We start from the raw sequence: 14,817 nt of genomic DNA on the forward strand, positions 1-14,817 counted from the left end.
AACGACGATCTAAGAGGACCACCAAGAGATTCTTCCCAACGCTGGTCAGTCATGAGTGGCAGGGTGTATGGGATCGTATGGGCCAGTTGGCCCCTCCGGTGCTTTGGAATTTCACCCCTGAGCAAGTGCAAAATCCAGAAAAATGAGCAGAACAGTTAGATGAGGGGTGCTGTTGTCCTGGCAATACCAGAGAGGGACAACTTACTGCAGTGTGCTGGGGCTTGGCTTACACCTACAGAGCATTTCTGGAAAAAGATGTCTCTGGATCTGATGGCAAAGCAATAGACAACACAGCTACTCAATCCCAGGCACAGCAGCTACACCAACCCCAGTGATGGACACTGCAGCCACTCCAACCACAGTGACAGAGACTGCAGCTGAACCAAAGGACCAATTCGTGCAAGTATCAGTTGCCCTATAAGAAAGGCGCAAAGCAAATGAGAGCCACAAAAAGCCACCCATGCAGTCAAGAAAGATGAAGACACAATGCATGTACTAGAGAGGATGGCATCTGAACGAGTTAATACTCTTGAAAGTTATTACAGGCATCAGAGGAAGACAAGGTAACTTCTTGATCCCAGACCATGACCAAGCTGCGGAACATACAAAAAGATTTCACCCATCTTCCAGGGGAGCACATCATCACGGGTTGCTTTGATGCTGGGCCAATGGGGCCAATGGTTGCGAACTACAAGGTAGGGAAGCCAAGCAGCTGGGATCACTTGCTATGGAAGGAGGAATTGACAAAGCAATTGCAAAAGAGAAATGAGCCCTCAGCCTATGAAGGAGGCTCTTGGCAGCTGTGAAGGAAAAGTATCCCTACAAGGACGAAGTTCTGTTTCGCTGAGCCAACTGGACCATGACAGAGAGAGGCATCCAGTCCCTGAGGGAATCAGCCATTCTAGAGATGATCTATCGTAGGCTGGATGCCAGGAATGCATCTGTAGATCCAGATGAAGTCGAATGTATGCGACCCATGTGGCGGAAACTTACACAGAGTGCACCATCATCATATTCCCACTCATTGGCATGAATGACCTGGAGTGAGGCAGCACCACCAACAGTGGATGAAGTGATTCAATAGCTCCAAGAGTTCAAAGACAGTCTCACCCCTTCCATCATTTCAGCTGAGGAAAAACTGTTCCAGGAGTTCAAACAATTGAGAGACGGTATATCCAGCTCCCAACATGTACCAACCTGTGTCTCAGCTATTAACAGAAGGTGTTCTATTGCCTGAGAGAGAAGATACAAGAGGTACATGCCACAGGTCACCCTGTTTTATCTGCAGGATCATGGAGAAGACATAAGAAAGTGCAATGGAAAACCTACCTCATTCTGGAGGAACAGGTGCGTGAATTGAAGAGGAGAACAATGGTCAAGGATGATCCTCCCATGAAAGTTGCTGCTCCAGTCTTCAGTGAGCAGCTTCCCAGATGAAGTGGAAGAGCTGATTTTACCATGACACTTGGGTATAATTCACTGCCCAAGACCTAATTTCCTTCACAAAATAAGCCTCAGTGATGACATAGCTATAATCCAAGCTTTATGTTAACACTTACTATTATTATTATAATAATTATTATTATTATTAGCTTTTAGTATGTTTACACTTAGTTGGTACAAACATATTAACTGAATACTACAACTACTACTACTAAATGCTCTGATAGGAAGTATAAGTTTTATATCTTAACAGTTGTGAATACCCACAGAAAAATATATATTCACAGAATCTTACAAAAGGACTTGTAAAAGATACACTTACAGTTTTCACTACATGACATTGTGCAACCTATTTCAAAATACATCCACAACATCAATCAATTCATTTAAAAAAAAAAGACACTGCCAAAGTGAACTTGTCTCTAAGTGAACAGGAACAAGAGGGAGCCCAGAAAAAACATTTAATGTAGTCAGACAGAGTAAAGTAGGATTACTTAGCTTAGTAAAGAAACAAATGAGAAAAATAAAAAATGCATTGCACTGAAAAAGAAGATTGAGAATTACTGTCTCAGAATATGTGTATGAAGAATCCTGGAGGAAATGAAATGGTGACAAAATAATGGATTGCACAATTAAGTTGGAGCAAAAACTTGATCTCATAATAAATAAGCACACGGACATTAGATGAAGCAAAAAGGTAAAAGAACTCCAACAGTGCACTTAAAAATGCTTCATGATCAAAAAAAAGGAACATATGAACAGTATCAGAAAAGGACATGCTTCACAAGAAGTCTTTAAGACAAAGAACTGGATATTTAACCAGAAAATCCAAAACTGCCTGAACTGCCCCATTTTGGAAAGACATATTAAATCCCACCTTCCAAAACTGAAAGTGTCTAAACTGTGATATGCTTTATGGAAAGTAAGTTCCTTCACTTCCTTTAAAACATATGGCACTGGCAACCTTGGGACAGGATGCTGGATAGGAGCAGTTCTTGTCCTCCAGCATACCTATTCAGGTGGACAGTAGTCAGGAAACACCTAAGCCTACCTTATTCTTGGATGTTGCTGTTGCTGACAGGTGCATCTTTCTCCTTCTCCCTTCCCTCTGATTCCATATTTTGCTAATCAATTACAATGGTGAAAAATAATACATCCTGTCTTCATAGGCCTGCAAATATGTATCCCAGATCTACTATACAAACCAGATGATCACGGGCTAAAAAGACATGCCACTCTATTACTTGCGTTTTCTACAGTTGCTTTAGACCTTTTGGTTTGCCAGCTTCCCTTTTCAAACAGCTCAGAAGCAATAAAGATACTAACGCAAACAGGAAAGGATGCCAGGTTAAGCTTTTCAAGAAATTCCCTTCTTTCCTCAACAGTTGACAGGAAATTTCTGGTTTATTGACTTGGATTGTATTTGGCGAGGAACCCATAGAATATATTTTTGGCATGATGAATCCAATCTAAGAAGGGAAAAATAAAATATTTGACAGTGGGATGAAGCACTCAGAGTGCTGGATGCCCAAAGAATCTGAAAAGTAATCATGCTCATTGTTAACTGAAATTCTGAATACTGCAGGAATATAAAAGTATTCTCAACTGTTACTCTGTAAGTAACACAGTCTGCAAGGTGTGGCGGTCAAAGAAACTAAACAGGATTTACATTCAACATAACTGACAAGCTACCTTACTTTTTTCCATTGCTGTACCCTGAATGCAATGTCTTATGTCCTCTGTAGGGGTGGATGGCCATGGCAGGTTGCACTCCGACTGAAATCTTCTCATGGTGATGGAAGACTCTTGTGTGGTGCTACTCTTATCAGCAGCTGCTGGGTCCTCACTGCTGCACACTGCTTTAAAAGGTAGCTCTCTCTTCATCAGCGGAGTGTATTTTCAAACTCTTTCATTGTTCTGGGTATAGGCAAAAACATTCCAGTTCAAGCCCACTGAAAACTGTTCCACAGAGTTGGCCCTTAGTGTAAACAAGAACTACCAAGCAATCTCTTTTCCCTCCAAATACAAACAAAATCCCTAATACACTGGAATTATTCTGGGTGTCATCTAGTATTTTAAGCTTTCGCTAACAATTATTTCATTTGAATCCTTACAAAAGGCTGCAGTATAGGCTCAAATAAAAGCATAGAATGGCACTGCAGTTTTGAGGATACTTGCTAGAATTTGCTCAAGTGGGCTGCAAATGTTTTAACTTTTGACACTTTCCTTTTCCACACTAATAACTAAAAAGAAAGTCAGATGTACTTTTGCTCAAACAAAAGTGTTATCTTTGCTCACTGCCAGATGTACATCTTTTCATTCCATGTTTTATGAAAATCACAAAGGGCTTTTCAAGCAGAAATGGTCGAACTTGGTAAAATTTCTGCCTACTTCAAGTGATGTCCCAGTTGTTTCCGTAAAACTATGAAATACTTCAGTTGTTACCAATGAAATTTATAGACAGTGACTTCCTATTGCCCTGTTCATCATCTCCATAGTGGACGAATGCATCGAAGGATGCAACTTAAACTCTTAAGAAAGCTTTCGAATAAAGGCTTGAAACCAAGGCAGTCCTTTCTGTTATTTTACCTCTAAGATCCTCCTCAAGGAAAGAAAAAGCGAGGTCACAGGAAGCCAGTTATGTTTTCCATGTGCAAATCAAGATCTTAGTTATCTAACTCTTCAGTAACACTCTCACAAAGTTTGGTGAAACAACTTAGTATCTACTGTGCTGTGCTGCTGCAGCTGCAGTGCTTTCCTTACAGGAAGCACTCCCCACAGAATACATTATTTGTACTTCCCAATGGCTTGCTTATGTAGCTGGAACCTCAAGTCATTACTGAATGTGCTGCCAAAGCACGCCCATTTTGGGTACTTTGCTGAACACCCCCGTGATGGGCAGCAGTATGGCTAGAGCATTGTACACCATGACACTTTCAGACCAGTGCAGCCACTCATGGCTCTGTTACAGGCTATCCTCAAGCTGTTACATGTGCTCTCAGGGACCAAAACATTGTTTTGCCCCAGACACTGCATTTAAAACTGTGCAACCTAGATCTAAGCACGCAACTCCAAGAGCCCGTGGATGCCGTTTTCAATATTTAGTGTGACAAGGAGAAGGAATCTTTTGCTCGAAGTTGACACTGGACAGACTGGGCTGAACTTCCTAATGATGTCAGAGTGATTTTAAAGTGGCTAGGTTTCCAAGGGCTATCTATAGATCAAGCGCCTTCTTCATATATTTTTCACAGACAGACAAAAGAAAGGCCAGTATACCATTTCTCATATCCTGGAAACTGGAACAGTACTTAAATAACAAAAGTGGGCTTATCTGCACTATGAATAAGAATTAAATACAATTTTATGCATGATAATTAGAATTGTTTGCCAGTAGTACAGAAGCATTACTATAATTTCACAGATATAATTTAAGAGCAAAAATTACTTGAAGCTATTTTTCCTTTTATAACCAACCCATCTAATTACTAAGTTTTGTCCTGAGTGTCTCTGACAGCTATAGGGAATTTGCAGGTCCATACATCAAAAAAAATATTAACTTTGGATAAATAGAAATATTAAGCATAGGAAAAAAAAAAAGTAAATCGTAATGACCATGATGTCAATTGAGGAAATACAGTGTAATATGAATATTGTACTGTTCTAATAATTTAACTCTTAAGTGCTTCTTTATGCATTCCTGAATGCTCATGTATACTCGTGTGTACTTCAACATTTTGTTGAAGTATTGGTAATTTTGTTTTGAGAATGAGGGACCCTGAGGCACAGTGGAACCAAATAACTAGTAAGACACCAGAAACTGAAGTAGATACGAGAATTCAAGCTCTGTTTTCTCAAATTTAGCATGAACGGTGAGATGAATTCAGATGTGCCTTCAATGTCAGTACATTTCTTGACTGGCAGCAGGATGATATTAGCATGGTGGCTGATTATTAATCCACCCTCCAGTTGGCTGGGACATAAACCTTCTAGGAGGTGCTAAGGTCAACACTGCCAAGCTGCACTAGAGCTTCAAGGCATGGCCAGCCATCCTACAAAGGGGTAATACCCTAAAAGCAATATAATTTTCCACCCACAAAGCACTCCCAGACTCCTCCTCTGCTTCCACCCTTCAAATGTGATGTGTGTGTGATGGTTCTCTGCCATTTCAAAGGTGACTTCTAGGTAAGGAAGACTGGAGAGCCCTGAGCTAGACACTTTGCCTTTGTACTGATGCTCTAATAAGAGTATTTCTGCATTTGGCTAATACCAGCTACTACAGGGGAAGAAATGTAATTGTCTACAGATAAAAAAATCAGTTTAAGAAAGCCTGATGTGTATGAATGTGCATAGAAATATGGTAAATCTGTGCAAACACAGCTCATTAAGCTTCTCACAAGAAGCCTTGTAGCTGTTAGTTTCATACATTTGCACGAGAAGCAGCATTTCTCATTCTATTAAATGTTTTAAATCAGTACTTTTAATTAAGATAAGCTTTCCTCAATCTCCTCTATTATTCTTCTCTAAATGACCATCATTCATAACACAGAAAAACAGCAGGTACCTATTAAATGGAATGCTATTCCTTTTGTCAAAATTAAGGATGCAACATTAAATAGAAGCAAGTTTTCTACTAGACTGTCTGATACATGGCTGACAGGAGAGCTCTCATTATCACTTCATGATTAGGCTTACGAACCAAAATAACAAGTAAAGGTCTATTTCCTTTGATTATTACATTAGTTTAGGAAGGAGGTATGTTCCTTTCTTACCTAAATTACAAACACTTAATGCTTTTGTGACTCTGTAGTACTCTAAACTTCCACAAGGTTTAAAAAACAGAAAAGAAAACCCCAACAAAACCCCACAACAACAACAGAACTCCAACACCCCAACCCCCCAGTCCCTTCTCCCCTTCAAATTGCATTAAGGATAATGGATACAGAAACCAGTAAATCCATGATGCTGATGTTGTGGGTAAGACCTATAAACTAGAATGCAGAAGCACCATTACATTAAAAAAAAAAACCACCCCCCCCCCCCAACCCAAGAACAAAAAAAAAAACCCCCCCCCCCCCCCAAACCAAGAAACCATGCAAAGTTACCTTTTTCTACTTGAGAGCCAGATTTCTATTGCACAGCTGCAAAGTACTATGATTGTGTTTATTTCTATACACAAACCATATGTGTCAGTGTACAGAATTGTTAACATGGGCAAATATTTACTGAAGGTAAAAAAGCTTTCATAATCCAGAAGGTGGATTATGGAAACCACTAATAATAGGTGGTTTGCTGCACACAGCCAAAAGTGTATCTGTAAATTAGAAGAGAGTATTTTCAGTGAACTTTTGGATCGGATTGGCAGATTATGCCAGGCAAATATATATATACATATTGCTAAAGACCTTGTACATTTGTATTCCAATATGACACTCAGATGTGTATCAAACCTCGTTAAAATACTACGTTCAAAGATCATATCTAGCAATACATTCTAGGGTACAGAATCCTGTTTATGATAGCTTTTAAACACAGTAAGATGAACAGTTACAAACTATTACTGTAGCAAAAACTATTAAGCTATTTAATGTTGCTTAACTGGCAAAGAAAATGGCATTATTTTACTTAACATGTTGGGTCGACTGCTTAAGTGGAGCGCCATCGTGCGGTTATGAAATTTGAGCAGAAAAATGTATCTGACAGGTCACTAACTAAAACAACTCTTCTGTTTACTTTAGTGGGGGTTTTGCATGTAAGTTATTCAAATAAAAATAACACAGTCATTTACTGCAATAGTAACTAAAGTATTTTCTGGACTGTCTTCTTTTTCTAATTTACTCTGGGGAAAACAGATCTTACATAATTAGCTCATGCATCAGCCAAGATTACAAATCATCTTGGCCTGGGCAAGACACATAAGAAGTACTTTATTGGCTGTATAACCCATCCCAGTGTTACTACACTCTTTACATTCTGAGCATTACATCTGTTCTATAAATAGATTTTGTATAAAGTGAAAGACTGTTTGATACTGCACATCCTGACCATTCAGCTGCCTGCCTCCACACTGACCTTGTCTACTTTGGAGAGGGGTATAGGCTATCAGCATGTAAAATGTTCTGTAGTTGGGTTGTTTTATTCCTCTGTTTTGCAAGTTTCACAGATGACCAATGCATTGATTGGCTTACACAAAAAAATGAACTACCAAGGTCTGCTAGTTTGGTTTTCACAGTGTATTCAAACTGCTTTATATACCACAGGAGCATGCTTTCCATCAAACAATCAACATTAAGGGTACTTCCAAGAAAAAGATGGCCACAGTGATCAATACACTTGCCCTCATTTGGCAGTTTCTCTTGCTGCAACCAATTCAGAAACCTTTACGCTGTAGTTCTGGGAAATACACCACCTATGAGGTTATAAAGCCTCTGTGAAGAGACAAATGACCATTTAATATATATAAATATTGAACTGCAGATGCAGTGTTCTGCAGGACACAAGATTAAACTAAGGAATCCGATTAATTGCCCTACTAATATTTTCCATAACTAGAGGAATAAAAAATACTTTCACCCCTTAGTTTGTGTATTTATATAAAAAATACGTTTCTAACTCTAAATGCTACGGTTTTGCCAAAGCATTACTGGAAACTTTTGCACGTGGGCCAGGAAAATTTACTTTCAAGTCTATCTATATATAAACATGATAAATTAAATTCAGAATTATAGTTTCTAAAAATTCCCAGAAACAATAGCAAGTAAATTCAAAAAACTATTCAGTACAAACTGGTACTGAAATGCACCAAGTGTTTTATTATGAAGATGCACAACGTATTTATAAAAAGGCATCTTCACAGAAATACTACTCAAATAAAGCTGTTGTTAAGTAATACCTACACTATACAGTATTTTAAAGTACTAAAGATACATGTAGCCTTATTCCTTTCTCTATTAAGGAAATCCAAATAGACGGCAGAAAAAAAAACCCCAACCAATAAAGAAACTCACAGAAGGTCCCAGATCAGATCACAGCACTGCTCTAGAAAACCTCACTGTTTTCTAGCCAGTGCCAGAATACTTTTACTGGCTCCCACATCACAGCTCAGAGTAACAATAATTTCAGTTTAGACTGATAATAGTATACTAAGTGTCTCGGCAAAATACAGTAAGATTAGCCTTTTCTCATGTAAAGATGTGTGGCAACAGTGACCCAGGAGGGGATTCATTAGCGTCAGAGAAGAAATTCTTGGGCAAAGATTTGACAGACTATCTACAAGGATGCAGGACTTAAGATTTCACTGATGCCACTTCAGATGGCCAAATATAGATGGATATGTATCACTCAAAAAACTAATTAAGACCCAACAGCCTTTCTTACTCTGAAAAATCTCCTTAAAGGCAACAAAACTAAAAGCAACTACTTCCATGGAATTTTGCTGTTTATTTTATCAGGAAAATAATAAACTGTGAAGTCTTAGCAAGCTTTTAAAAATGGCAAAACCACAAATGCTGACCTAGAAATGAGAACAGGACATCTACTGCAAGAGAAAATGAGACTCAAGTATTTTTTTTTTTAAAAAGCTTACAAAGAAATATCTCTATTCTAGAAACTTCAAGGGACTGGATTCAGAATGCCTAGAGAGCCAAGATTCATGGTTCTGCCTTGTTTGATGTTCTGTTCCTATTCAGGCTCTAATTTCTTAATAGAAAATTCCTAATGAAAATTGATTCAATGGTAAGTTATGAAACACTAGCAATTTTATGGTAAAACCAGAAAGATTAGTAATGTGACACATACAAATAGAGGGTTTTTCTTAAATATCTTTGAGATAAAAATACTGATTCACAAACTAAAAAAGCACTGAGCTATTTCTTTCAGGAAGCAAAGAAGTAATGTATTTGGTAGAATACACAATTTTTCTCAGTTGTCCCTCTGAGACTAAATTTTAAACTTTGAAAAGTCTGCATCCATTGCATCTCTTCACTTCTAGCTGCTGCAAAATTTTGATTTCCAAGCACAATGAAAATAGTACCTAGAAAGTATTTCATAGAGACTACTACTACAGAAGAGCTGAGGAAAGTTTTGTGATACACAAGTTATTTTAGTTTTCCTATACAGAAGGTAATTTTAAAATGAACAGGTATTTGGTTGTAGCCTGCAACTCTTTCTCCTTACTAGCCTCGAAATGAGATTTTGCTCATAGAAGACCTGAAGGAGACATGCAGAATTTGACAAAGAAAGTTTTGAAGGCAACCAGGAATGCAATCCACAATTAGAAGAAATATTCAGTGGTATACTGGGCAGAAGAAACCTGTCACGTTCTTGCTTTTTCTGCTGCTCCTTAAGCAGACTTTTGTAAGCTATGGAGATCAGCACTTTGCTGGAGGGTATAAAAAGAACAAGACAGGTTAGAACGTGACAGAACACTGTAGGCCAATTTCCTATTGAAGACTAAGAGGGAAAGCAAGAAGGCAAAGGAAAAGTATTTGTGTTAGCTTCGCCAGATTTTAAAACAAATAAATAAATGTACCCAACAGTACAGTCTTGTTTGCATTTTCCTGAGAAGGGCTCCAAAAATCTCCAAAGGCACACACAGAAAATAATTATTTCAGCCACAGTAATCATCTCTAAGGTATTTACCATTTAGTTTATGATGTGAAAGAAACTGGAGTTATATTAGGTGCAAAACAAAGCTAAGATTTACAGGTGTTCTGCCACTTTGACAGTGGGTGCTTGTGATGCACATAGGCTTTGTTTTCCTTTAAAAATGATGTCTACAACTCTTCGGGGTTCTTTAAATGCCACAAATGTAGTGTACAACTAATTCCTTACTTCAGTTAATGTAAAGCAAAGCAAGCCTGAACATGGTTTTCATTTCAGTAATTATTTAGAGCATCACAATGATGTTAGCACTCAGGCTTTCATTATATTTACTGGCAGTTTATGTTACCCTTACTAAATACATTTACAATGCACACCTTGCTTGCACCTTTGAAATAAATGCCAGTCATGGCAAATGGCTGTAAGAAACCTCACCTGTGAAAATACACAAAAAGAAACATAGCCCAACGTGAAACTTCAGGAAAAGGTGTTTTTTTTTATTTATATATTTATATTGACATATTATGAATGCCAGTCCAAACACCTGAGAAAGCATTTCTGCTCTTTAAAAAACCCTTTTTGTATCATTATTTATACGAGCGATAAAGACTGATCAAATCTATTTGCATGCTTTGGGTGTAACTTTACATAAGCCAGCCCTATTTGTTTTCACCTCAATCTTAGGTATGGCAACATCACTCAGAACTACGCTGTGCGAGTTGGAGACTATCACACACTGGTACCAGAAGAATATGAGGAAGAAACTGGAGTCCAACAGATTGTGATGCATAAAGATTACAGGCCTGACAGCAGTGACTATGACATTGCATTGGTGAGGCTACAGGGGCCAGAGGAACGGTGCGCCAGATTCAGTACCCATGTCTTACCTGCCTGTTTGCCATTAAGGAGAGAGAGACCACAGAAAACTGCTCCCAACTGTTATATCACTGGATGGGGTGACACAGGTAAAAATGTTTTAATGACTTCCATACACCAATCGCATTACCTGAGGCTGCTTATTTAAAACCAAACACCATTGAAACAAACAAAACCCCAAACTCAAATACTTAAAATAAGAAAATGCTCCAAATGGAACAATTTTACTCTCTTTAGATAGCGGGATATTTTCCCTCCTGATCCTTAACCAGAAATGACAGCATTCTGTTTACTCAATTTAGTTTGTGTTTGAAAAGTAGCAATTAACCATGTCACTCTAAAGCACAGAACCAGTCAGTAAAATGGCCTCATTAGGATTGACAAGGATCAGTGAAAAGCTGCCAGGCACACCCTGCACTGCAGCCTATCACCCCCTGCCTCAGAACATAACTAACAGTTCTAATATAGTTAAGAGTTTAAAAGGTATGTACAATGAATACTTTACAAAGGTTATTTATATTACCCTACTTCCATAGAAAATGGATAGAAAACGTACAAATCATAGAATTTCAAATAACATTTTTACTTTCCCTTGTTACCACTGACATTTTCAATTGGCAGTTTGATTTACACAAGAGAACATCTTGCCAAAATTTACTACAGCCACAATGCAGTTTGCAGTCCAGGTTTCTGGAACAAACTAGGCACTCTGTAGGTCAGTACAAGATTCCTCCTCCTCTTGCAAGGTCTTTGTCCTTTAAATGTTTTACAAATTAATAACCATGGTTTACTTTCATGTTTTTATGGTGCTGAATACAGCACAAGGCAGCAACCACACTTGAGCCTTTGTTCCAACAACTCATTCAAACTGGCAAAGGGACAAGGCAGCAAGGCCAAATACCAGTTCTTTACATGCATTACTCTGTAGGCACAGATGTCTGGGGCACTGTTCTACAATACAGAAGATACGACTTGTAGGGTGGGTTTTTTTGCTAAGAACAATTGCTAATTCATTGCCTGGCTCTGCCTAGAAAGTTATTCACTAAAAGTTCTGCAATACTGTTAACTTAGGACATCTATTTAAGGAAACATTAATCACTGCAATAACTGGCTTTAATTAGGGTAAGAAACTACTTTATCACACCACCTCAGTTGAAATTTCACACTTACTATATGAATCATAATTACAAGTATTCAGATTTTACTTGGAAATTAAAAAAAACAACATTGACTTCAATTTCCCATGTTTCCAACTGAAAAAGAGGTGCAAGTTATAGGAAAAAGCCAAGTTATTTAAATCTTGACTTATTATAAGCAAAGCACTGCTTATACAATGTAGGATTCACGACAGATAAAGAAAACCAAAGGACAGGTTCTGGTCACCCCCACAGATTGAAGATTCTTTTTGGTCAGGAGTCCCATTAGTACTCTGGTACTTAGAAGTTACCAGGATTGTAAAAGATTCAAATGATACTACTGATTTCTATCAGAACACACTATGGCTCAATAACGTTAGGTTCTTAGTTGTGGTGACAAGCAAGACTGTGTGTACTTACTGGGTGTGTGATGGTTAGCTGGATGCTCTATTTGGAAGCCAACAGAGGATGCAGCACCTGTCAGGCTGAGCTAGACTAGACTTGAACTGGTGACCTAAAAATGAAGTATTTCTACAGCCTTAGTCTCTACTGCTCAAGACTCCCAAAAATAACTTCTCCATTTAGGTATCAAGGCATATATTCTTGCAGAAGACAAAAAGCATGTTTGGAACAAAAAGACCCCAGCTTTGGAAAGATCCAGGGGACACAAGAAGTAAACTTACCTCTAAATTTTATGCCTTTTTTTAAAAAAAAGCATCTATATGCCGTATTTACACTATTTATATAGTATTTTGGTATTATATTTAATGCACAGTAGTTTGTCTTTACAGTCATTTTACTTAATAACAAAACAGTGTAAACGACAGACAGCAAAAATTGGACTGAACCACATTTATGTTTCCAAGAGCAACCACTACAAGAGAATAATTCTGATCCTCTTTTCAGGAAGGGCTTATTCAAGAACATTACAACAGGCTGCCATCCCCTTACTCCCCAAAAGGGTATGTGAAGAACGTTACAAAAGAAGATTCACAGGAAGAATGCTCTGTGCTGGAAACATCCAGGAACAGAAACGTGTTGATAGCTGTCAAGGAGACAGTGGGGGACCATTGATGTGTGAACGTCCAGGGGGAAGCTGGGTTGTGTATGGTGTGACCTCCTGGGGCTACGGCTGTGGAGTGAAAGATTCTCCAGGTGTCTACACAAAAGTATCATCTTTCGTAGCATGGATAAAAAGTGTGATCAAACTATGAATGTCCATAATGAAAACCAAACTTTGTTAACAAAGTTGGAGGCAGAACAATTTGAACAGCACAGGCAGTGCATGCACAGCTGGGGTCCAGAGTGGGTGGAAATTTTCGTTTGTGTGTTTTTCTTTACATTAAATCCAAACTGTATACACGCCACCTTTCCAGTTAGGGATTACTATCCAAACAAAATCCCTCTGTGTTAAGGAAGTTCATATATTGGACTAACGAGTTACCATATATCTAAGATAAAGGGAGAAGTGATAGCCAGCTTAGAATAACATTGAAGCAGGACAGCTAGAGTTCACTATGAGATTCATTGCCTACAGGAAGACTGCAGAAGCTCCAAGCTATTTATGCTTCGAGCTTCCCTAGAATTAATTACAGATCTCAAAATCAATCTTCCATATATTTAATCAGTTCCTGGTTGTTCTCTTATTATTCCTATTATACTCAGCCCTTTAATTTTGAATCATGTTTCATTAACTAATGAGACCATTAGCAGGTTGATTCTTGGTAAGCAATTCTGAGTACATATTAAAGGTCAGAAGGGAAATAATGGCTGATAATCAGATCCCCAACCATTCTGACAAATGCTCTCGCATCTTACTGTGCATAAGGTACATGCCCACATAAAATAGGTAGTACACATAGGAAGTTGGTTTCCCCACAAACACCCTGCACAGCTGCAAAAACTAGATTTGACGAATGACCTCATATTTTCTTTTCTCTAGATAAATATCATTTGTCTTCTTTCTGAAATTTCTAATTTTTAGTACATACAGCATTTCAGATTTTCTTATTTACCGTGAGCTGTCAGTACAGTAACAGACTAACAGACAAACATCCCAATCCTCTCTCATCACTGGTTTTGGAGAGGCTTCACTCAAGTAACACAAAGGACCTCTGTCAATCCTACAAGCTCTAAGTATGTACAATACAAATACTAGAGAAGTCAAGCCAAAACCTGTCTGAAAACGTCTATAAAGTCCTAAACTACTATATTCTACAAGATAGTATTTAGACAACTCTCTCTGGCTTAGCTGCAACACTGGTTCAGCCTGATCTTACAGGAAAGGTGAGAGCTAGATAGTTTTCAGTGACTTCTGAAGTATTGACATATCTTGCTTCCATTTAATTCCTTTTACAAATATTGTTCCTCGTGCTATGAAGACCATAATGGTTTATTATAAAAATGCAGTGATAAGAAGTTACTCTTGATGTACAAGACAAATGTAAACCAACTTGCTATCCTATTAAAAAGGGCCACCCCACTGAACTTTGCACACAGACCACAGGAAGTAATTTCCATCTTAGTGCAACACTAATGGGTATCAGTCTTGAAAAGATCTGTGACTAACTACAGTCAAGGAGACAGGAAAGTTCAGCACTACTTCTACGATCCCTGTCAAAGTCCATTCTATATGCAAGTGTGCTCTATGTATTATGTGAACATGCTTCTTAAAAAGATGAAACAAAAGCTCTGTGGGCCATGAAATGCTATGGTGTGACAAGTGTGGCAGATGTCTATCACCACATAGTGATTGTGCAAACCA

At 38.2% G+C, this 14,817-nt stretch overlaps 1 protein-coding gene across 1 annotated transcript; it reads left to right on the top strand.

Annotated features, from left to right (window-relative positions):
* Positions 1-3,168: 3,168 nt before the first annotated feature.
* Positions 3,169-13,267, top strand: LOC104409658 (neurotrypsin-like). The gene is made up of 3 exons (XM_010019590.1): positions 3,169-3,311; positions 10,726-11,006; positions 12,960-13,267. The coding sequence occupies exons 1-3, from the start codon at positions 3,169-3,171 to the stop codon at positions 13,265-13,267; spliced, it is 732 nt and encodes a 243-aa protein (XP_010017892.1).
* Positions 13,268-14,817: the final 1,550 nt, after the last annotated feature.

The sequence above is a fragment of the Nestor notabilis genome, unplaced genomic scaffold (assembly GCF_000696875.1).
Source record: "Nestor notabilis isolate BGI_N333 unplaced genomic scaffold, ASM69687v1 scaffold9130, whole genome shotgun sequence".
Classification (NCBI taxonomy): domain Eukaryota; kingdom Metazoa; phylum Chordata; class Aves; order Psittaciformes; family Psittacidae; genus Nestor; species Nestor notabilis.

Coding starts and splice junctions, on each gene's coding strand:
- LOC104409658 (XM_010019590.1), top strand. CDS start 3,169: ATGTCTTATGTCCTCTGTAGGGGTGGATGGCCATGGCAGGTTGCACTC. Junction 3,312..10,725: donor GCTGCACACTGCTTTAAAAG/GTAGCTCTCTCT, acceptor CCTCAATCTTAG/GTATGGCAACATCACTCAGA. Junction 11,007..12,959: donor CACTGGATGGGGTGACACAG/GTAAAAATGTTT, acceptor TCCTCTTTTCAG/GAAGGGCTTATTCAAGAACA.